The following is a 21,809-nucleotide window of genomic DNA, read 5'->3' as shown; positions in this document are numbered from 1 at the left end:
CCATCACTACCCTTCATTCTTCACAGTCCACCAGGAATACACTGAGTACACCGCGTTTGCAACACACTTTATCTTTCATATCAGCACTTCTATCAGTCCCGAATACACACCCAAATATATAGACAAAGACTGGAAGGTAGTATGAATAGGGGAACAGAGGACATGGATAGACACATAGTAAAAACCGGGGAAGGAATAAGCAGAGGATGCCAATTAACGTAGCCTCATTTCAAGTGTTAATCCATGGGCTTAGATTGGTGGGAAGAGTAAAAGAGAGATAGGGCAAACAATGTCATCAAATAATATACCATAAAACAGAGTCTCACTGAGTTCGAATGATCAAAAATAAATAAATGAATATAGTAATAGGGAATGAAACAATATTTGTAAGCATATGCAAAAACTAGAAATCAGAAACGTTCACATAGAGTTTCCACCATCCTCAACCCAACAAGCAAACAGTGTTCCCGATCATAAAAGGAGAGAATGAAGAATATAGATTGGGAAGGTGAGCCAGAAAAATAATCAGAAAGCTTACCTTAGAACTTTTCTAAAGAAGTACTGCTTCTCTTTTCCAATTCCCCTCTCCAGGATGAATCTCTTTCCCCACGTTTTTTTTATGTGTGCTGAAAATCCTCTCTGAAAAACCCCCCCTTCTTTACTATATCTCCTCTTCTGCTTTTGGTATCTTTTTCTCCTTCTTTTTTAAGGATCTGGTCTTCCACCTTTTATGCGAGTAATAATGGGCCACCAAGGAACTACTATGGAGCACTGAAAACAAATTTAAAGACATGTGCTAAAGGGACAAAATTGAGGGTCTACAGGTTGTATCCTATTAGGTTTTGTTGTCGTAATTGTTTTTTTTTATATTTTATAAAACAAACCCCTATTTGAAAATTTAAAAATAGTTTTTAAAATTATTTTAGTTAGCCTTTAATTTTTTTTTTACCAGTCCTTAAAATACTAAAAAAAAAAAATTAAGAAAAATGAATTTCTTATATTTAATTGCATTATAAAAAATATGAAATAAAATAAAATTTAATTAAAATTAGTTAAAAATTTATGTATTTTTGAATTATTTAAGTTTTAAGTCTAATAGTTAAATGAAATTTGTTTGAAATATCTTTTTGTTAGTTGGTGTACTTGACTAGTATTGATTGACTCGAAGGCTGCTACAATTATTTGGAGTCGGGGACTCTTCCTCTAGGGCCCAGCTGCATAGCTGCCCAATGGCTGCAATTCATCATTCTCTCCAATTATAAAATGAGAGATCTATACCTTGATTTCCACACACTCTAAAAGGGGGCAATGGCACTATTAGGAGGTAATCCTTCAACCCAGGGAATCAAGCTTGATTTGAAGACAACAACCAGTGTTTTTGAGCCAGGAAATTTGAGTGTGACTTGCATTCGAGTGGAGACTTCAAACATCGCTTCCCCTCCCAAGCCATTGTTGATTGTTACACCAACCATTCAAGGGACATACCCAGTTCTCTTGTTTCTTCATGGCTTCGAGCTCCGCAACACCTTCTACACCCAGCTCCTTCAACTCATTTCTTCCCATGGATACATAGTGGTGGCTCCTCAGGTGCTTTCTCAACCTCTCTTCCCTGTTAACTATCCTCCTCCCCCTATTTTTCTTTTTCTTCTTCTACTCGTTTCCCATTTAATTGTACTTAATATATAGTTGGAGATGATAAGAGGATGGTTTCAGGTTCAGGGTGAGTTATGTTTATCCAAAATAGTTTCCATCTCCATCCTATTAAAAAAGTTAAATGGGTAGGGTGGGCATACGAATTTACCATACTCGCCTTGCCCGACTATTTAACTTTTTTTTGAAAAAAATTATTTATTTTAATTATATTAAAATAAATATATTTTATAAATAATAAAAATAATATAATTTTTTATAACTTATTTTATTTTGAATGTGATGGAACGAGATAAGATTAGACAATACCTAAATCCATTTTGAGCCTGCCTCGGGTTTTAAAAAAATTCTAAATTTGTCTCGAATCCATTTATTTAAATTTTAAACATGTTCCACTAGGGGCAGGGTGGTGAGATTGGTACTAAAAAAAACCTGTCATATTGTCATCTCTATATATAATTATAAAATTAAAGGTAATGATCTTTGTAATTGAAGTATTGCAATCCAAATTAGTTCAATATATTTATATATTGACATAATAATAGAGGTGCAACCTGTTTAACAGGTTGACCCGAATGAAATCCAACCTAACCCAATGTTTAGATGAGCTTTGGTAATCATTTTGACATCTAGGTTGATCTTATATTAGGGTTTTTCAATCTTGAACTCAATTTGAATTATTCTGGACCAAAGTTTAGGAAATTGAACCTAACCCAAACTTGATTTAATATTTTTAATCAAGTTCATCCGAAAGATTGCAAGGCATTTGGGAGAACTTTCAATTAATAACCGCATGCACAAACACATTTTCTATTAATCTCCAATCTCTGACATGCAGTACTGTGAAATGGTTTTCTATATAGTTATACGGACTATTACCTCCTTCTGGAATTCAAGAGATCAAATCAGCAGCAGCAGTCACAAATTGGCTATCCTCAGGCCTTCAATCTGTGCTCCCAGAAAATGTGAAACCAGACCTACTCAAGCTTGCTCTTTCAGGCCACAGCAGAGGGGGAAAGACAGCATTTGCTCTGGCACTAGGGTATGCTGATACATCCCTCAACTTCTCAGCCCTACTAGGACTAGACCCTGTTGGTGGGTTGAGTAAATGTAGCCAAACAGTTCCCAAAATCCTAACCTATGTTCCTCATTCCTTCAATCTAGCAATCCCAGTTTGCGTAATCGGCACGGGGTTGGGCGATGAGCCAAGGAACTGCCTAACATGTCCATGTGCCCCAGATGGAGTGAACCATGTAGAGTTTTTCAGTGAGTGTAAACCTCCTTGTTCCCACTTTGTGACTACTGAATATGGTCACTTGGACATGTTAGATGATCATCTTTCAGGCTGCATTGGGGCGATTTCGGGTTATATCTGCAAGAGTGGGAAGGGTCCTAGGGACCCCATGAGGAGATGTGTGGGTGGCCTTTTTGTTGCATTCTTGAAGGCTTATTTGGAAGGTCAGACTGGAGATTTCAAAGCCATTGTTGATGAACCTGATCTGGCTCCTGTGAAGCTTGATCCTGTTGAGTTCATAGAAGCATGAAATCATGGATTCTTTGTAATGCTATAAGGAGTGTGACAGCAGATTTTTTTTTTTTTTTTTTCGGTTCGTCTTTGGGAACAAAGATTCAAATAAACGAAACTGTGTTGTATTGCTAATGACCTCTACTATTCTCAAGACCCATCATTTGTGTTAGACTAAGAATGGGGGATTGGGTGTTCCATATTATAAGAACATCACATGTGGATTAGGTCATTTTTGATAGGGTCTCAATAGATGATCATTAATTGTTTCCAATTATTATGTTTGTTTTTTCTCTTACATGGCAATGCTTAATTGATAATAAAAATGCAGTACAATGATTCTTGGCTTTCAGTACTGTGATCAATACTTTTGGAGGTTTCACTTGGCAGTACACTGCCATCCAACTCAGCTAAAGCACCATTGATTAATTGGAATTTGCATTATTCTAGTACTTGGTATATATACCTTTGGGAGCAAATAACATATGAAGGCGTGTGGAAAGACTATGTTTGAGGAGTATTTTTGGAAACGGTTTAGAAAAATAATTTTATCATATTTTGTAAATCAAAATTTTATTTGAAACCTTGAAATATTTTTAACTTGTTAATTTTCTTTGTTTTTAAATATGTTTTTAAAAATAATTTTTATCCATAATACTTTATTTTTAGTTATTCTTTATATTTATATAATTATTTTTAAACAATCTTAAAAAAGAAAAAAAAAAAAAACTTAAAACAATTAAAATGTATTATTTTAAAATATTATATTTTCTGGTTTTAGAAATAGAAAATTGTTTTATGTTTTTAGAAATAAAAAAATTGTTTCCTGTTTTTTTGGTTGTTAAATATATTTTTTTCCTTTTTTTTTTTTTTGGAGAAATAGGAAACTATTTTAAAAGATGGTTATTAAGTAGGACCTAATTTGCCGAGCACAATGGTCGTCAACATTCATATGGGGCTTTCCTTTGTTCATTAATTCCTCTAGCTTATAAGGCTATGGGCCATCAAAATTTATACACTAAAGTTGTGTGTTGGTGAAAATTGTCGTTGGTGGGGTAACGTTGGAAATAGGTTTGCTAGTTAGATGACTACAAACATCCTTCTTCTTTTGTTACAGGAGAGGAATCGAGGAAGACGTTCATGATATTTGTCCAAATATTAACTTCATTTAATCATTATATTTGTCAAAATTTTAATTTCAATTCTTTTGGAATAAAATTTTATTAATGTGATGAGGTAAGGTTATGTAAGATAAGGTTTAAGGGGTATTTTAGGCATTTTATATTAAATAAGGTAATTGAGGGTATTTTAAGGATTTTCATTAAATTTTCAATGGCGACAATTAACAATCACCTATACGTCAATGGTCATAGTTGGTCAAAAGCGTGGTCTTGCTCTAATCAGGCTGCTCATCGGGTGTTGGTATAATTTTTCAAAAATAATGGACTAAAGTGTAATTGTCGACAATAATAGTATGCTACCATGTAGAAGTACAATCTTATGCTATAATACTATGAGCTTGTTTTATTAACAATATTTTCTATAGATGAGATGAGAATTTACCAAATTAATGACATAAGTAAAAATTTGTAAAAGACTAAGAACTATTTTTCTTTAGGGGGGTAATGCTCTCTATTGATGAGTTATTTGTAGTCAACCAAATAAACTATAACAATATGAAACCTTTGCTCCCTATATGTACGATTGAAACATTACAGTAAAACCTTCATAAATTAATAATTTCATTTAAATAATGAATTTTTTCGATTCCAACTTGGACTAGTATACTAAGTTAATAACTCACTAAATACATAAAATAATAATATTTTCAAAAATATTTGAAGGCCCCAAAAAATATAAATTAATAATTGATGAAAAACATAATATATATATATATATTGAGTAACTTCATCATATAGTCAAACTAGGAGGATTGACATTTGGCCAAGATGTGATTTATCTCTTTCCTTGGTTGGAGTGGAACTTTGGTTTTCTTTAGTGAGGAACCGTTTCACTTGATGGATAGTCAAATGATCAAGACGAAATGCTTTAGGATGGTCGAAGATTAAGGTAGTCTATGATAAAAGATAACCTGCTCATGGGCTTAAGAATATGTATTAAGTATTTTTTTATAACTTTTATTTTATTAATTAAATAGATGAAGATATGCATTCATTACATTTTAATTATTTGTCCTAGTCTTTAGTTGCTAGTGAGCTGCATGAGATATGGGTCATTCATTTACGTAGTTGGTTTGTTTCTATTTTAGTGGTCATTTGTGTGAGTATTTTTTTGTATTTAAACACTTGCTCCATGAAAAGTAAGACATCCATCAAACTTATTTATCATCTCATCTCAGGGTTGTATTGGGAGGTGCTAACCCCTCGAAGCTTTTAAACTTGCTCTTACTAAACCTTTCCTTATCGCATTGTGAGTCTAAGATCACTTAAAATTAACCATTATTTATGAATCCAAGATGATTACTTGGATTTAGCACAAATTTTATGAGAGACAAGAAAGGTTAATTCTTTTGAGAATGACACCCAAATCCTTTGTGTCCCCTTCAAGGTTAACCAATATATAGGTGCTAAAATATCTGAAAGAGAAATCAGAGAATGCAAATATGAAAGGATCGATCCATATCATCCATACAATATGCTTTTGTCTATACTTATTATTATTCTTTCTGTTCAAAGAAAGAAAAGGACACACCCATTGAAGATGAAACCCAAGATACTTGTAGTATGTGGCTTATATTGAGTGAAAAACATATAGAGAAAAAGGGGCAAATACCCATGTAGTATAGTTCAAGAGTATTTTTGAAATTTTAATACCTGAGGGTTAGTATAAATACCCTTTTATGTAACCCTAATTTAAATATACTGAAAATCTTCTTTCCTATTCTTGTAGACGTAGGCAATCTATCTAACCACGTTAAATTTGTGTCTTTTTTTTTTTCCCTCTAATTTTTTCACTAGGAATTGTTGCATGAAGATCAATAATACTGTCCTAGCTCATTGCAAAGTGCAGCCAAACTGTCTTTATTAAAATTTGTCATTCTTGGCTTGGGTCACTTTCCTAGTTTTGTTTCGGGGTGGGGGGACCATTTCAAAGGTTAATCTTTAATTGAAATATAGATGCTATGTTTTTAAAAATAAAGTTTTTTTTTTTTTTTAAATTTTGGGGTGGGGACCATTTCAAAGATTAATCTTTAATTGAAACATAGATGCTATGTTTTTAAAAATAAAGTTTAAGGTGACATTTTAGCCAAGAATATTCCCCCAAGTTCATTTAGGGTGTGTTTAGTTCTTAATAGTACAAAGCAAAGAAAAAAAATACCTATGAAAATAATTTTTTTATGTTTAGTTTTATTATGAAAAAATATGAAATAAATTAAAATATATTTAAAATTAATTAAAATTTTATTCACTTTAAAATTATTTTATGTTCACGTAGAAGTGGAAAAGTAAGTTAAATGGGTTTAAAGTAACACTTAAAAAAAAATTTATGACTTTAAATCTACTTTTTTAATTTTTTTTTTAATACTTTTCATCTTTATTTTTTTTCTTTTACATTTTTCCTCAAATTTTTCGCCAACCAAACATTAGTTAAATCATAAGAGTTTGAGCTAAAACCTCAAACAAATATAAATGGAGATGGAGATAAAGGTATAAGTATAACTAATGGGGTTTTGCTGAATCCCATTAATTATGCAGATTGAATGCAGCACAAACACTACATATTTTGCGTGTTCTAAGTTCTACACTTCTGATAGTTTGAAGCTCTATTGCATATTTCTTCAAACTCATGTCGCAAGGTTGCGTGTGAAGGAAATATCGGGTGATTGGAGCTTAAACATGTTTTTTTATTAGAATTAATTGGTTAAAAGGAATGAAATAATTCTCATTTGAATTTGACATTTTCTATGTTATTGTTTGAAGAATAATCTATTTTTTATATGAATGCTATTAGTATTTAGAATCAGTATATTTTTGACAAAACCCTTTATTATCAATCAACATATTTTTTATTATTTAGAATAGAAAAATATGGCACTGGATCACCATGTGGGGCGTGAACGCCGATCCTCCACCCATTATAGGATAAGACCGCCTGTGTGTTTCAACATGCCGAGAGAGAGGGAGAGGGAGAGCAATGGCAGCGTTAGAAGCTAGGCCTGCACCGGCGGCAGCAACAGATGTTTTTAAGCGAGGAAACTACACAGCGAAACCCATAACAACTTGTAACGCTCCAAAGACATTGTTTATTGTAACACCAGACACTGAAGGAACATACCCAGTTCTCCTGTTTCTTCATGGCTACAACATCTGCCCCTGCTGCTATACGAACCTCCTTGAGCATATTTCTTCTCATGGAGATATTGTTGTGGCTCCTAGGGTATCTGTCCAACTCCCTTTTCCCTTATTTTTTTATTTTTTTTTTTACATTCTTTCAAAATCAACTAATATTATGCAATGGTTGATGGTTTGTCTAGTTACTCAGCCTATGTTCTTTGTACGGCCGACCGGATATCAACTCTGCAGCGGAAGTCGCCAACTGGTTAAGCTCAGGCCTTCAATCTGTGCTCCCAGAAAATGTTGTTCCAGACCTAAGCAGGCTCGCCCTTGCAGGCCATAGCAGAGGGGGTTATCTAGCATTTGCTCTTGCACTGGGGAATGCCAACGTATCCATGAATCTCAAGTTCTTAACCCTAATAGGTATAGACCCGGTTGCTGGGGCAAATAAATGCATGAAAATGTGTCCAAAGATCCTAACTGGTGTCCCTCATTCCTTCATTCTGGATATCCCGGTTATGGTAATCGGTACGGGTCTTGGGGGCGAGTCTGTCATCGGCTGCATACCATGTTCTTGTGCTCCTGATGGGCTCAACTACGCGGAGTTTTTCAACGAGTGCAAGGATAATTGCCTTGGCTTTGTTATTCCAGATTATGGTCACATGGACATGTTAGATGATGATTATTGCACCAATTGCATTGGAACATCCATTGGGGCGATTATGGGTTCCATGTGCAAGAGTGGGAAGGGTGATAAAACATCGATGATGGAGTGTGTAGGTGGGCTTGTCGTGGCCATGCTGATGGCTCATTTGGAAGGGGAGACTGGAGACCTGGACGCCATTGTTGATGAACCTGGTATTGCTCCTGTCAAGCTTGAGGTTATGGAGGACTCAGAACCATAAGTTAATGTTCATGAGGAATGCCCTAATGGGTGTGGCTATTGAGGTTTTTAGTATTTTGGGGATAGATAAACTTCCAAATTTGTTGCTAGTTGTTTTTTTTCCTTTGTCCTATATCTCAATATTTGTTGCGGTTTGTTTTCTTTGCTCCATAGCTAGGGGTGCAATTTCGAAGTGTTAACCCAACCCAACCTGATACCCAACATGAGTCGGACCCGATGCTCGGATGGATTTGGATAAACATTTTCATTATTCAAATTGAAATTGAGTTAAGTTTTTACAATTGAAACTCAATTTGGATTGAGTTTGGGTCAATATTCAAACAAATCGAGTTTAACTCGAATTTGATTTAATATTTTTATAATATTTATAATTTTATTATCTTATATGATAATATTCATTTTTCTTTTAGATTTTAAAGAAAAAAAAACCAAATTATACTTATATTATGTGCTTTTACATTTTTAATAAAAAATATATAAGTTTATTTTTATTATTTTATTATTATATTAAAATTTTATATTATTTATATTTTTAAATTTTGATATAAATATATAGATTTTTTTTTACACCACTATGAATGTATTTTGAATCTTATAACCTAATCAATACAACCAATTTGAATTTAACTCGATCAATCTGAGTTTAACTTGACTAACTCGAATTTAAACCGAATTTAGAAAAATGAGATTGGGTTAAACTAGGGTCAAGTACCTTATATTAGAGTTTGGGTTGAATTTAAATTGAATTTGATTGTTTCTTCAATAAGATTGGGCTTGCGTTAATAATCAACTTTACCAATTCCCCCAAGTTGCATGGTGATATGGTCATATCTTCATCTATCACTATGGTGTGCAGGTAGGTATAAATATTTATATATTCAACAGATCATGTAAATCAAGTCTAAGAATATGACACTGCCCTTTCTTTGACCAGAAAAAGGGAGAGAAGGTGATAAAATCAAAAGAAAAGAAAGGTAGCCAATCTAAAGCCCTGCTTCCCATTCACATATTCCACCATTTTATTAATTGCACTAGACATTTGCTTTTGACTATGTGCATTGCAAAGCTTCTGTTGCATTCACTTTCTTTTTATTTCTCTTATCTTACTTTAAATGAGATAAGGATGCATTTTGGAAAAGAAAAAGGCCACACAGTCATGATGTTGAAGAAAATAAATTTGAAATATTATGAGTTTAATTAATAGGGGAAAATCAATCAAGTGCATGAATATAAAAAATAATGTACGTCAAGATCTTAGCTAGCTCTAAATCTAAAAAGTATATATATATAGAGAGAGAGAGAGTAAAAAAAATATGCAATTAATAGTATAAAAAAAGGTTGTGAACTGCATACTTCTGTATTTAAATGTGGGAGAGAGAGAGAATAAAAACAATATGCAATTAATAGTAAAAAAAAAAAGGTTGTGAACTGCAGACTTTTGTATTTAAATGTGGGTGAGAGAGAGTAAAAACAATATGCAATTAATAGTAAAAAAAAAAAAAAAAGGTTGTGAACTGCAGACTTTTGTATTTATATGTGGGAGAGAGAGAGAGAGAGAGAGTAAAAACAATATGCAATTAATAGTAAAAAAAAAAAAAAAAAGGTTGTGAACGGCAGACTTTTGTATTTATATGTGGGAGAGAGAGAGAGAGAGAGTAAAGACAATATGCAATTAATAGTAAAAAAAAAAAAAAAACGGTTGTGAACAGCAGACTTTTGTATTTAAATGTGGGTGACACGTCAAGAGGATTGTGGCTAAAGCAGAAAGGTTTCTTGGTTTAGCAGTTAGGAATATTTCATCATATGTTCTTTAGCCATTTCGATGCAAGATAAAGTAGAAATCCTTTTATCTCAGTCCTACCATGCTAACTTCTTTTGAATTTTATAATCCAAACATACTTTACTAAACAGCATAAATATCATCATCCTTACCCCATTCTTTTCCATCCAAATTAAGTTCCCAGAAGTAGTTTACATTAAGAAGAAGACAGGAAAAATGGCTTCTACTCGGGAGACAAGACAAAATATGGAGGTGATTAAAAAGAAACTGTTCAGAAGTGCCATGCAGGGTAAATGGGATGAAGTTGTGAACATATATAAGGAAAATGAAGAAGTTCACATGGCCAAAATCACAAAATCAGGGGACACAGCATTACATGTAGCAGTTTCTGATGACCAAGCGCGTATTGTGGAACAGCTACTACTCATTATCCGGGGTAAAGCTAAGGTCAAGGAGGTTCTCAAGATACAAAATGAGCGAGGGAATACCATTCTCCATTTAGCAGCATCTATGGGGAGCATGGAGATGTGTAAGTGCATTGCTGATGCACTCCCGGACCTGATTGGCGCCCGCAACCATGACAGTGAGACTCCTCTCTTCTTGGCTGCACTACATGGGAAGAAAGAAGCTTTTATTTGCCTCGATGAAATATGCGGATTGGATAAGGGCAACACTTACTGTAGGAGGAATGATGGTGATACCATTCTTCATTGTGCCATCGCGGGAGAATACTTTGGTGAGTGCTTTGCTAGAATCTTGTTCATGATCTGATTAAAGTATATCTTATCCTTTGAAAATAACTCTATATCGATAAGCAACTCAATCTGATTAAAGTATATCTTATCCTTTGAAAATAATCTGATTAAAGATTTATCATTGTGTTTGATAGATTTGGCTTTTCAAATAATTAGCCGGTACAAGAATCTTGTTAACTCCGTAAATGAGCAAGGATTGTCGCCTCTCCATCTCCTGGCCACCAAACATTCTGCTTTCAGAAGCGGGAGTCATTTTCGATGGTTCACCAACATCATATATCACTGTAAGAATCACTTTTCCTTCAAAACTACTTCCTTCCTCAAATAATGTCTGGCAGCACATTTCCCTTTCCTCAATAGGCCTTACTTTGGTATTCCAGTTCTGCCTAGACGTGAATTAAGCACAATCCTCTGCACGGGATTGGTGGCAAATCAAGTGGATTTCATGGGAATAGGATTTTATCTTTTTGACACTCCATTTGAGTAAAAGAGCTTTTCTCTCTTTGAAAGCCTGTACAAACAAGGCCTTAAATGTATTTTGGCAATGATGAACATTGTCTCATAACTACAGTTTTCACTTTGCTCTATTGACTGTTATTTTCAAGGTATATTTGTTGAAAAGCTTGAGGAGGAAACATTCAAGCAGGAGGAAGCTATCGTAAAAACTTTTGATGAAGAAAAGGATCCTCTATGTCCAGAGAACTACCAAACATGCATCAATTTCCTCCGATTGCCCTGGTCGGCCTTGACAATACTATGTGGGTGACGATATCATAGAACTACACTTTTTCTTTTTATTTGTTTAATCATATTTTATGTTGTCCCAACTAAGTAGTTTTAGTGTTTTACCATATAAGTAATTTTGCTTTGGGAGGTGATTTTTCTGGGACCTCCCATCTATTAATCTTAGACTAGATGAGCACCATCGAAGCATGCGACCCTGAATTCACATATTCTATGAAGACTGCAAATACAAATCAAAATCAGTCTACTTCCATTCGAAGTTAGGGCCATCAGGCCAATTCACTGAAGTTATTTCTTGCTAGGCTTTCAGGCTTAAATTCATTCGGGTCTGGATTAGGCACTGTTCTTATATATTTGTCTTGGCACTTCCATTTCCTGTATTCTAATAAAAAAGCCCTCACTGAGCCTCTCCCCATTTTCAGTTGATCCTGGAAACCGTCCAAACACAAATCTTGAGCAATCAGATCAGAAGACTACCAATGGTAAGTATCATCTCTTTTGTTGTACATTAACTATGTTTTAAAATTTTAAAAACATTATAAAGGAAAAAAAAAATCCCCAGTTATAAATTATTTTGCTGAGATGTTAGCAGCTTAGCTATCATAGAAACGTGAAATGCAAGAAGTCAGTGCAAGCCTAAGTTGAGGTAAATTATGCATGTTGGCCTAGAAAGATACATATTTAGTGGTAGGAGGAATAAAGTTTGTTTTAGAGGTTCTCTCTATTGATTCTCTCACAGACTCGGGAACATAAAATAATCTTCTGCAAAATAGAGGGTGACACTTTTCATTGAGTGTAGCGCGGAGAATCTCTTATGCGAAGCCTCTGTACATGTAGTAGTACTCTTTAGCAATAGGCTTATTTGCATGGTGATATCCATGGATCTGTGAATTGGCAGCATTAAACTGATGCCTTGCTTTTTGAATGTTCTGTTACGACTTCCCTCTATGCTAAAAGTAGTCATTAAGCTACTTCCCATTTTCAGCTAATACCGGAAAAGATCCAGGAACTGGTGGGCAAGCTGATCTGGAGGATCCCAGTGGTTAGCAATCATCTTCTCTATCTGGCATCTATGTTTAATGGGCTTCAGAAAAAAAGCATGAGCTGTTCCTATATGCATTATCACAGTATACTCAGAGCAGCTTATGGACCATTGTCTTGTGCATGGGGGGCAGCCTACATTGAAATTAAATGTCACTTCAGAACCTTTGTAAGATCAGAAAAAGAATATTTTGAGACATTAAAATGAGCCAACATGCAACAAAAAAAGGGATAGATTTTTCTGCTAGCTCTCACATGGTTGTATCCAATTTTGCAATGTAAAGGACCAATCTCCTAGAGGAAGTGCATACTACTGTCTTCCATTTCCAGGAACATGAAAAGTGAAAATAATGCAGGAACATGTTCAGCAACACGTTTCTAAAATTTGTTTTGGGCTATATCTTTTGAATGCGTCATTTTTTTTATTATATAAAAAACAATTACAAGATCTCTGAAAGAACCATTTGGGTTGGTTTCCGCTAGTAAAATAGCCTAAGTTTCTGCACATTATAGGTTGCTTGTAATGATCTCTATGTTTCCTTTTTAATTTTTGTGTTGTGACAATTCAAATAGAATTTTCCAATTATTTTGTTCAGGAAACCAATCAAACATGAAGGCGAAAGGAGAATTGCAGTCACAAGGGCATCAACTGATTCCCTCCAATTACCACACTTGCTTTAATATAATCAAGTTTGTATTCAAGGCAATATTAGTAATTCTCGGATTTGGTAAGCCTTTCCATACCATCCTTTACACCAATCCTTTAGACTTCAATTGTCCAGTATGCAGGACTTCAATTTTCTCAAAGGTTGTTATATCTGATGGTACTAAGGATTTAAGGCCGTAAAGAAGGTCCGGCAGAAAAAAGAGAAGCACGTATGGGCTGCACAGATCTTGGATGAACTTCTTTGTCATGCTTCTTTTTATGAGTACGAAGATAATGGAAGAAATCCTCAACAACCATCACAGAAGAAAGATGCTGACACAACACCTTACAGCATCTCGGATGATCATGGTGTTTCTTTTGACAACACCTTAGAAAGTCAGCATCTACCGGGAGGCACAGCAGCTCAACCTTCTTCAGCAACTAATCAACAGGGTGAAGATAAAGGAGCTCCCGCTGATCGAAGCTCACCAGAAGCTCAGCGAAAACAGAATGACAATGGTAAAAATAAGAAAAATGAACAAGGTAACAGTTATCTCTAGCAATTATATTTATTCTTGGCAAGAGTTTTATCTTTGATCTAATACTTGTCATCCATTATGTGGTCAGAATTTCTTAATAAATAAAATTTAATCATCTGATATTGGCAGATAAGAAGAAACCATCGGAAATGGAGAGAAAAGAGACACCCTTATTAGTTGCAGCAAAGAATGGTGTGGTGGAAATTGTGGAGAGAATTCTAGAACTTTTTCCAGTGGCCATCCATGACAAGGATTACCAAAAAAAGAACATTGTGTTGTTGGCAGTGGAGTACAGGCAACCCCATGTTTATGAGCTGTTAGTCAAAAGAAAAGTCCTCAAGGACGCCGTGTTTCGGCACGTGGACATAGATGGCAATAGTGCACTACATCTGGCTGCAATGCTTGGAGAGAATAAGCCTTGGCTTATACCTGGTGCCGCTTTGCAGATGCAGTGGGAAATAAAGTGGTACGAGGTATGCAATTATCCATTATGATTTCAGTATTAACTTTCCATTTTAAAAGGTGTAGACCATAAGAAATGAAGGGTACGATATATTGGGGTAGGAGGATTAAACCCTAAACCTGCTACTCTCAGGGACACTACTAATTGTGGTTGAAATGATTGCCTGAACAATGTGAGGTTCAGAAGTTTACATTCTGTTGGCTGCATCATTCTAGATAATCGAGTAATACCAGATTCTTAAGAAAATTAATTAGAATATTTAAAGTTATGATCAGACAAAATGCGTAAATGTTTTTAATTTTGTAAAATTATATGATATATTGCTATATAGAAAAAAAGAAAACGGATGGAGAAACTTATGAAGAACTCTTCCTTTTCCTTGTTAATTTGAACTTTGAACTATGCAGTTTGTTAAGAGGTCCGTGCCACAACATTTCTTTGTACGCTGCAACCAGAAGGGTGAGACTGCAAAGGATATCTTCACCGAGAAACACATGGATCTTGTCCAAGCTGGTGGTGAATGGCTATTCAAAACCTCTGAGTCATGCTCCGTGGTGGCAGCCCTCATTGCAACCGTGGCCTTTGCAACGTCTTCCACTGTGCCAGGTGGGGTGAAAGAAAAAGTTGGAACACCAACGCTAGAAGACGAGCCGGCATTTGACATTTTTGCCATATCTTCTCTTGTCGCGCTTTGTTTCTCAGTCAATGCTGTGATCATGTTTCTTGCCATTCTAACCTCTCGATACCAAGAGAGAGATTTTCGCATCTACTTGCCAAGGAAACTTCTAGTAGGCTTGACATCGCTCTTTGTGTCCATAGCTTCGATGCTAATCTCTTTCTGTGCCGGACATTACTTTGTCCTTATGGATAAACTGCAATACACTGCCATTCTTGTATATGCAGTAACCTGCCTTCCAGTAATCTTCTTTGCCGTGGCACAGTTTCCTCTGTACTTCGATCTTATGTGGGCCACTTTTAAGAAGGTGCCACAGCGAAGCTACAAGGTGGCTCCTCTCTAATGTTTTGCCTTACATAGATTTGACTTCGTTGTTTTGGGCTTGTGGATTCCATGTTTTAGCGGGTGGTTTCTTCTTAGTGATGGTGAGAAGAGATTTTATTGATATTAAGTTTATGTACAAGTGTCTTCTTCTATATTAAATGTTATGTGATTAAATGATATGATGGACTATTGAATTTGTGGTTACAATTGAATTGAGCCATTATAAGCCTTGCTTACAAAAAGCAAGATGCCCCAGGGAAAAGGAAGATCAGGGATTTATTTATTTATTTATTTAGGTATGAATATATGTGTTTTGAGTTTTTCCTTATGCTTTTCTTGCGCTTGTTGAGAAAAATCTCTATTAGCACAGATTTAACTTCATTCCTAGATAGATACAGTGCTCCCTTGAGTTGGTTTATTGAAAACCATCATCTTTTTGCATGATTTTATGTAGCCTTATTTCAGCCATCGTGGCTTATTGGTTTTCAATTGTTGAAATGTTTATATGCAACAACACATCTCTTTCATTTTTCAAAATTTTAATTAATCTCAAAATAATTTTTCTCTTATTTTACTCATTATTTATTCTTTTCTTTATTTTAATTTCCTCAAGATGATACTTTCCTTGAGTTTTTGTTGCCAGATAGAGATCCTCTCACTAGATTTTACTTTATTCCACAATTATTCTTTCCTTGAATTCATTGAAAAGAATGTCCTTCTGTGCAAGAGTTTAGCTTTACTTTATTCATCAGTATTATAATTGAATGAGTCATTCACATTTAAAAAGTAATTTGATGCGTTTTAAATATCCCATTTTTATTTTTCCAAATTTTCTAAATAAAATTTTAAAATATGATAGTTAAGAGGATAATGAAACATGGATGTTCTCTTTTTGGGGTCCATAAAATTGTGCTCATCCCGAATCCAGAGCAAGGTATCACTTTCAGTTTATGGTGGCTTGCCACAGTTGGGACAGCTTGTTTGCTCTACATATACAATAATCATCCTTGGTACCTTCAGCAATAGAACAGTAGTAGTTGTTCTAAGAAGAGGAAGAATGGCATTTGTCGTGGACACAGAACAAGGGGCCACTGGACCAAGCTTGATTTCATATGCCATGCAAGGGAAATGGGAAAAAGTTGTAGATATATGCAAGGAAGATCCGTGGGCTCATGATGAGAAGACCGCTACATCAGGGGACACGGCATTGCATATAGCAGTATCAGATGGCAGAGAAGATGTAGTGGTAAAACTAGTCCAACTGATGGCCCATCGCAACGTGTATCTGATTAATATAAAAAATGATCGGGGGAACACCCCTCTCCATTTGGCGGCGTCAGTAGGCAACGTTCGCATGTGCAAGTGCATAGCTGCTGAGTATCCAGAACTGGTGGGTGTTCGCAACAATGAAAATGAGACCCCTCTCTTCTTAGCAGCTCTCCATGGCATGAAAGACGCTTTCCTTTGCCTCTCTAACATATGTAGCAGTACTGCTAACAACAAAGTGCATGAGTACCTTCGGAGGAGTGATGGAGAAAATAGTCTTCACTGTGCCATCACCGGAGAATACTTCGGTGAGCAATGCTTTCAGGCCCCATTTATTGTTTTCTATTTATTCATCTGAACATCTATAGGAATAGATAATTTATTTGCTTCATGCCTTATAACTTAGGGTAACATATTTTCATTTGTGTTCTATACATTTGTTATAATGTTATCATCTCAGCAGAATTGACCAATTGATATATATATATAAAGGCTCATGCTTTTATTTATATAACATTTTCAATGTTGTGCATGATAGATTTGGCATTTACAATTATTCATGAGTATCCTGACCTCGTCAATTATGTCGATGAGAGAGGAATCTCCCCTCTCCACCTCCTTGCTTCTAAGGCTACTTTATTCAGAAGCGGAACTCGACTGAATTGGTTCGATGAAATCATTTATCTTTGTAAGTATCCTTCCACTGACTAAAGGATTTCCAATAAACTTGTAAAGTTGTGACATAGGAGTCGCTGAATTGGAACCTAGGTCTGCCCACAGGTTTTGATATCTAATTTTCAGGGCCAGTGACGACAGCCAGCCGATCAATGCCTGATGCAGATCTACCTTCATGCTCTATGTTTGATATTTGTTGTTTAAAGTCATCTACCCCATTATCCTAAGTCATTATGTACCTGTAATTTATATAATAATCTAAACTATATTATAATAACAGTTTTTATTCACAAATCTAGCCTAGGGTGTGCGTGAGAGAAGCACATCCATAAATCACTTGCCTTGAAGCGATTGAGAATCCCATATCTATTTTTCAATGAAGGTTTTTGTAGGATAATTTTGGGGCAATCATGTATTAGTTTACTATGTGAAAATGTTTCATTGCAATGTTATTTTGCAAGGTGTGCCTGTCAAAAAGCTCCTTCCACAGAAATATGAAGCTGACGAGAACCCTAACCATACAGAGAATTTCTATATATTAACCAACTTATGGAACATGATCAAAGCATCAGGTGGGTTAAGTGATTCCCATATTAATTCATCATTTTAGTTATGCATATGAGACTTTGACCAGATAGTTACTCATGAATTTGCATTGGGCTAATAAGTAAATCCAGAACCTTCTTGAATTCAGCTCAAGAGCAAATTAGGATGAAAAGTTCAATTTTAGACAATCTGGTTTAATTGATTGAGCACTTTTTTTTAGAACCATTAATTTATTGAGTACAAATTAAATCATTAATTTATTGAGCTTGAGATATATCTTCCAATAAATTTCTTGCTTGTATCCCTAATCAACCAAGTTTAATTAGTCCATAAATGTTTTCTTTTGAGAACCTTTATTTACTTATTTATTTTTTGGGTTCTCAATTTGTGTGCTACGTAGATCCCAAATGAATACTAGTGTAAGAGTATTGCTCTGAAAATAAACTAGAGAATACTCCAAACCTCTTTTTAATTTACAGGTAAACAATCAAGCCATAACGCTCGAAGACAAGAGCGGCCTCATCCAAATTATTATGGCATTTGCTATGAGAACTTCATCAAGCTTGTAGCTAAAGCATGGACATTGCCGGCTGTTATAGTTGGTATGATCACCATATATATATATTTAGACACTAGAATGATATACACATATTCTGTTCATATCCAAAGTGCTAATATTGGTTCAATGTATGTTGTGTTTGATTGTGGTGGACAGGATCAAGACATATAAATAAGATAAAAGAGAAGAAAGAAAAGCACACATGGTCTGTTCAAATCATGGATGAATGCTTAAATATGTTGAACCTTTCGAATATGATAGTGGAAGTATTCCCCAGCTCTCACAACCGAGATCTGGAGAAACAGTACCTTATGATCAAATTGACCCAACATCACATTGGATGGTACCAGGAAAACGTTATAAAAAAGTTTTTGATCAGGAAACATCACTCTTGGCATATTATGGAGAAGCAAGCCTTGATGATAGTGAGTCTGAGGAAGAGCCAAGGCCGAAGGCTTCTGCACATCATTCTTCAGAAATTAAACAGAAGGAAGAAGGTAATTTTCTCACATTGCCTACTATGAAAGTCCAAATTATAACTTAATAAAGCCAAATGTATATGCAGTTAGCAGCATATGTACTATCTATATAAGGTATATAATTATGAAAGATACAGCTTAACTTCCCTTGCTTAAATCACCTACTGCCCCTGCAATTGGTGGATTGAACTGAAAAACCTATTATCATATATTTGTGATGTAATCAATATATTTAGCAAGTTACTAATGCACAGACGTCCAAAAAAAGAAAATACCAACTTTTACTTTCAGTATCACTGACGAAGAGGAAGATATATTTGAAGTAGAAAAACAAAGATACTTATTGTAACAGCAGAACATTGGCCACTTTGGCTCAAGAATTGAACCTTGAGATATTGAATCTTGTCAGCATTGAAGAGAACTTGGGGGATGGGAAAAAGGAAGTCACCAGTATTAATTGCAGCAGAGAATGGCATCATAGAAATGGTGGAGAAGATCCTTAAACTTTTTCCAGCAGCCATTCGCCATGTAGATTCAGACCAGAAGAATATAGTGCTGTTGGCAGTGAAGAATAGACAAACCAGTGTTTATGAGCTATTACTCAATCGGAAACCTCTGGAAGAAAGTGCATTTCGTATGGTTGATAGTGAGGGGAACAGTGCATTACATCTTGCAGCAACTTTAGGAGATTATAGGCCATATCCCTTTGCAGCTTTGCAAATGCAATGGGAGATCAAATGGTATAAGGTATGCCACCCAGACTTATTTATGTATTTTTGGTTGTTTTTTTTTTTTTTTCAGAAGATAATGCATCAACAATTGAATTAGTTCTCCTCATGGAAAATTCTTTCTCGACTGTACAAAATCATGAACATCTCTATATGGGGTTGTTAATTTTCTATGAATTAGCATTATTCTTTGGAAAGCATATCGTAAAGTTCTAACTTGGTAAGCAGACTATTATATATTAGCCCTGATACATGGGTTTAATAGCGCAGTACGTGAAGAATTCTGTACCAAGACATTTCTTCATTCGCTACAACAACAAGAACCAGGTCCCCAAGGAGATCTTCACAGAATCACACAAAGAACTTGTAAGAGAAGGAGGCAAATGGCTAAGCAACACCTCAAATTCATGTTCAGTAGTAGCAACACTTGTTACAACCGTAGCCTTCGCCACAACAGCCACTATACCAGGAGGCTTCAAGGAAAATAGCAGCGAACCTACCCTTGAACACCATCCGGGATTTCTGGTCTATGCAATTTCATCCCTCATTGCTCTATCCTTTTCAGTCACCTCTGTGGTCACTTTTCTGGCAATTCTAACATCTAGATACCAAGTGAAAGATTTTGGTAGAGGGTTGCCGCGAAAGCTATTGCTAGGTTTAACATCTCTCTTTATATCCATAGGAGCTATGTTGGTTTGCTTCTGTGCAGGGCACTTTTTCCTACTAAAAAATGTACTGAAACAAACTGCATTCCCCGTGTATGCAGTGGCGTGCCTCCCAGTAACATTTTTTGCGGTGGCACAGTTTCCCTTCTACTTTGATCTCATATGGGCCATCTTTAAGAAAGTGCCACAGCGTACTATCTATGGTTAGTGGTTGAAATGTAAATAATTGCAGTTGTTTTTCTCCCCTCCTTTTGGGGCTTGTGTTAATTGGTTATCTTGCTTATAAACTCTCTAGCCTGGATCTCATGCCTTTGTCTTGTTAGTAAAACAATTATTCATTGCAAAAATTCTGATAGATTTTATTGATCTATCAATTCCATTAGGTATTCAATAATACCACTATGACAATTGGTGGCTTAGGAATAAGCCCTGATGGGTGTGTCTTAAGTCCCTGTTGAAGCCCAGGAAAGGGTGGTGTGTTGTGGAATGGTCAAGTCATCTTATTGCAAACATTCGGATGATCAAGGCTAAGACCATGAAGTCTTAAATAATCATACAACATTTACAACCCTGAACTAGCTAGTAATGCAAGAATTGCATGTGTCAATGTAGGCTTAATACATTAACTTACTAGTTAACAGTAACTAGTAAATTTGGATGCTCCTATTTTTATTTTTGTCCACATCCAAAAACAGTATGAGCTCAAAATATGCAAAACGGCATCATGCACACAATTCCGATATACTTTGATCATCTTATATCAATTTAGTTTGGGTGATTATTTTGTTTAAATCATGGTGATGGAGTCTGGTTTTGAATAATGAATTTCTATTTAATTTTTTTTTTTTTTGAGCACATGAACATATATATATATATATATAAATGGTCAGACATAATCTCTTTTGCTTCTCTCACTCCTTTTCCTTGCAGAGAAACCATTTATTACATGGCACTTTAAATATGCTTGCTTTTGCTGTGCAAGACCAAATTTATTGTGAAGCACAAGACTTTTCTTTCTTTTTCTCTTCTTTTTCTTTTCTCACACAACATAGCATCAAATTAACCTTAGTTTTTTTCCTTTTCTTGTTACTAAAAAAAAAATGATAAAAAATAATATTAATCAAATTAAATCCTTGAATTCAAATATTTATCAGATTTCTGATATTGTTAGAAGAACCAAAGAAATAACTCGTGTTATATAAGTTCACACTCGCAAATAAAAGGAAAATCAGTTGCTTTCAACATGCAAGCAAGGCCATTTTATTTTGGGGAAAAAAATTATCTTCTCAAATTTGTTGATAATACACATAATATTAAGTCAGGTAGTTCAAATTTTCATCTGGATTTCTAAAGAAGAAAATAAACTAACTAGAATTTTGTTGTAGCACAAACATAAAGACAGATTGTTCAAAGAGGACTGAAAATCATGCTTACTGAGAGGTAGGTGTGTTTCAGAATCTTCGACAATAAGTCATATTCTTTTTTTGCTTGTTTGTGCATTTGCCTTTTACTTTTGTCTTTTTTCTTCTGCTTGTATTCTACATGACAA

General features: G+C 35.0%; 4 protein-coding genes across 4 annotated transcripts; all 4 read left to right on the top strand.

Moving 5' to 3' along the window:
- The first annotated feature begins 1,205 nt into the window (after window positions 1-1,205).
- Window positions 1,206-3,527, top strand: LOC100249336 (chlorophyllase-1). Its single transcript, XM_002273890.4, has 2 exons — window positions 1,206-1,587; window positions 2,514-3,527. Exons 1-2 carry the CDS (start codon window positions 1,309-1,311, stop codon window positions 3,192-3,194), a joined length of 960 nt encoding a protein of 319 aa, XP_002273926.1. The 5' UTR covers window positions 1,206-1,308; the 3' UTR covers window positions 3,195-3,527.
- Window positions 3,528-7,276: 3,749 nt separating this feature from the next.
- On the top strand, window positions 7,277-8,508 carry LOC100244179 (chlorophyllase-1). The gene is made up of 2 exons (XM_002273920.5): window positions 7,277-7,573; window positions 7,671-8,508. Exons 1-2 carry the CDS (start codon window positions 7,331-7,333, stop codon window positions 8,373-8,375), a joined length of 948 nt encoding a protein of 315 aa, XP_002273956.1. The 5' UTR covers window positions 7,277-7,330; the 3' UTR covers window positions 8,376-8,508.
- Window positions 8,509-10,257: 1,749 nt separating this feature from the next.
- On the top strand, window positions 10,258-15,531 carry LOC132254113 (uncharacterized). The gene is made up of 9 exons (XM_059738799.1): window positions 10,258-10,890; window positions 11,044-11,193; window positions 11,515-11,667; window positions 12,076-12,135; window positions 12,639-12,695; window positions 13,291-13,475; window positions 13,535-13,883; window positions 14,009-14,352; window positions 14,750-15,531. Exons 1-9 carry the CDS (start codon window positions 10,371-10,373, stop codon window positions 15,359-15,361), a joined length of 2,430 nt encoding a protein of 809 aa, XP_059594782.1. The 5' UTR covers window positions 10,258-10,370; the 3' UTR covers window positions 15,362-15,531.
- A 763-nt stretch (window positions 15,532-16,294) lies between these two features.
- Window positions 16,295-20,505, top strand: LOC132254112 (uncharacterized). Its single transcript, XM_059738798.1, has 8 exons — window positions 16,295-16,916; window positions 17,147-17,296; window positions 17,745-17,855; window positions 18,309-18,431; window positions 18,545-18,593; window positions 18,650-18,885; window positions 19,277-19,614; window positions 19,866-20,505. The coding sequence occupies exons 1-8, from the start codon at window positions 16,400-16,402 to the stop codon at window positions 20,466-20,468; spliced, it is 2,127 nt and encodes a 708-aa protein (XP_059594781.1). The 5' UTR covers window positions 16,295-16,399; the 3' UTR covers window positions 20,469-20,505.
- Window positions 20,506-21,809: the final 1,304 nt, after the last annotated feature.

The sequence above is a fragment of the Vitis vinifera genome, chromosome 7 (genome assembly GCF_030704535.1).
Source record: "Vitis vinifera cultivar Pinot Noir 40024 chromosome 7, ASM3070453v1".
NCBI classification, from domain to species: Eukaryota; Viridiplantae; Streptophyta; class Magnoliopsida; order Vitales; family Vitaceae; genus Vitis; species Vitis vinifera.
Note: the sequence above shows the minus strand (reverse complement) of the source record. Positions and strands in the feature narration are given on the sequence as shown.

Bases quoted from the DNA above. Each gene is read 5' to 3' on its own strand.
- LOC100249336 (XM_002273890.4), top strand. From the start codon at position 1,309: ATGGCACTATTAGGAGGTAATCCTTCAACCCAGGGAATCAAGCTTGAT. The intron at 1,588-2,513 runs GTGCTTTCTCAA...TTTTCTATATAG, and splicing joins ACATAGTGGTGGCTCCTCAG to TTATACGGACTATTACCTCC.
- LOC100244179 (XM_002273920.5), top strand. From the start codon at position 7,331: ATGGCAGCGTTAGAAGCTAGGCCTGCACCGGCGGCAGCAACAGATGTT. The intron at 7,574-7,670 runs GTATCTGTCCAA...TGGTTTGTCTAG, and splicing joins ATATTGTTGTGGCTCCTAGG to TTACTCAGCCTATGTTCTTT.
- LOC132254113 (XM_059738799.1), top strand. From the start codon at position 10,371: ATGGCTTCTACTCGGGAGACAAGACAAAATATGGAGGTGATTAAAAAG. The intron at 10,891-11,043 runs GTGAGTGCTTTG...TGTGTTTGATAG, and splicing joins CATCGCGGGAGAATACTTTG to ATTTGGCTTTTCAAATAATT. The intron at 13,884-14,008 runs GTAACAGTTATC...TGATATTGGCAG, and splicing joins AAATAAGAAAAATGAACAAG to ATAAGAAGAAACCATCGGAA.
- LOC132254112 (XM_059738798.1), top strand. From the start codon at position 16,400: ATGGCATTTGTCGTGGACACAGAACAAGGGGCCACTGGACCAAGCTTG. The intron at 18,594-18,649 runs GTCTGTTCAAAT...CGAATATGATAG, and splicing joins AAGAAAGAAAAGCACACATG to TGGAAGTATTCCCCAGCTCT. The intron at 19,615-19,865 runs GTATGCCACCCA...TTAATAGCGCAG, and splicing joins GGGAGATCAAATGGTATAAG to TACGTGAAGAATTCTGTACC.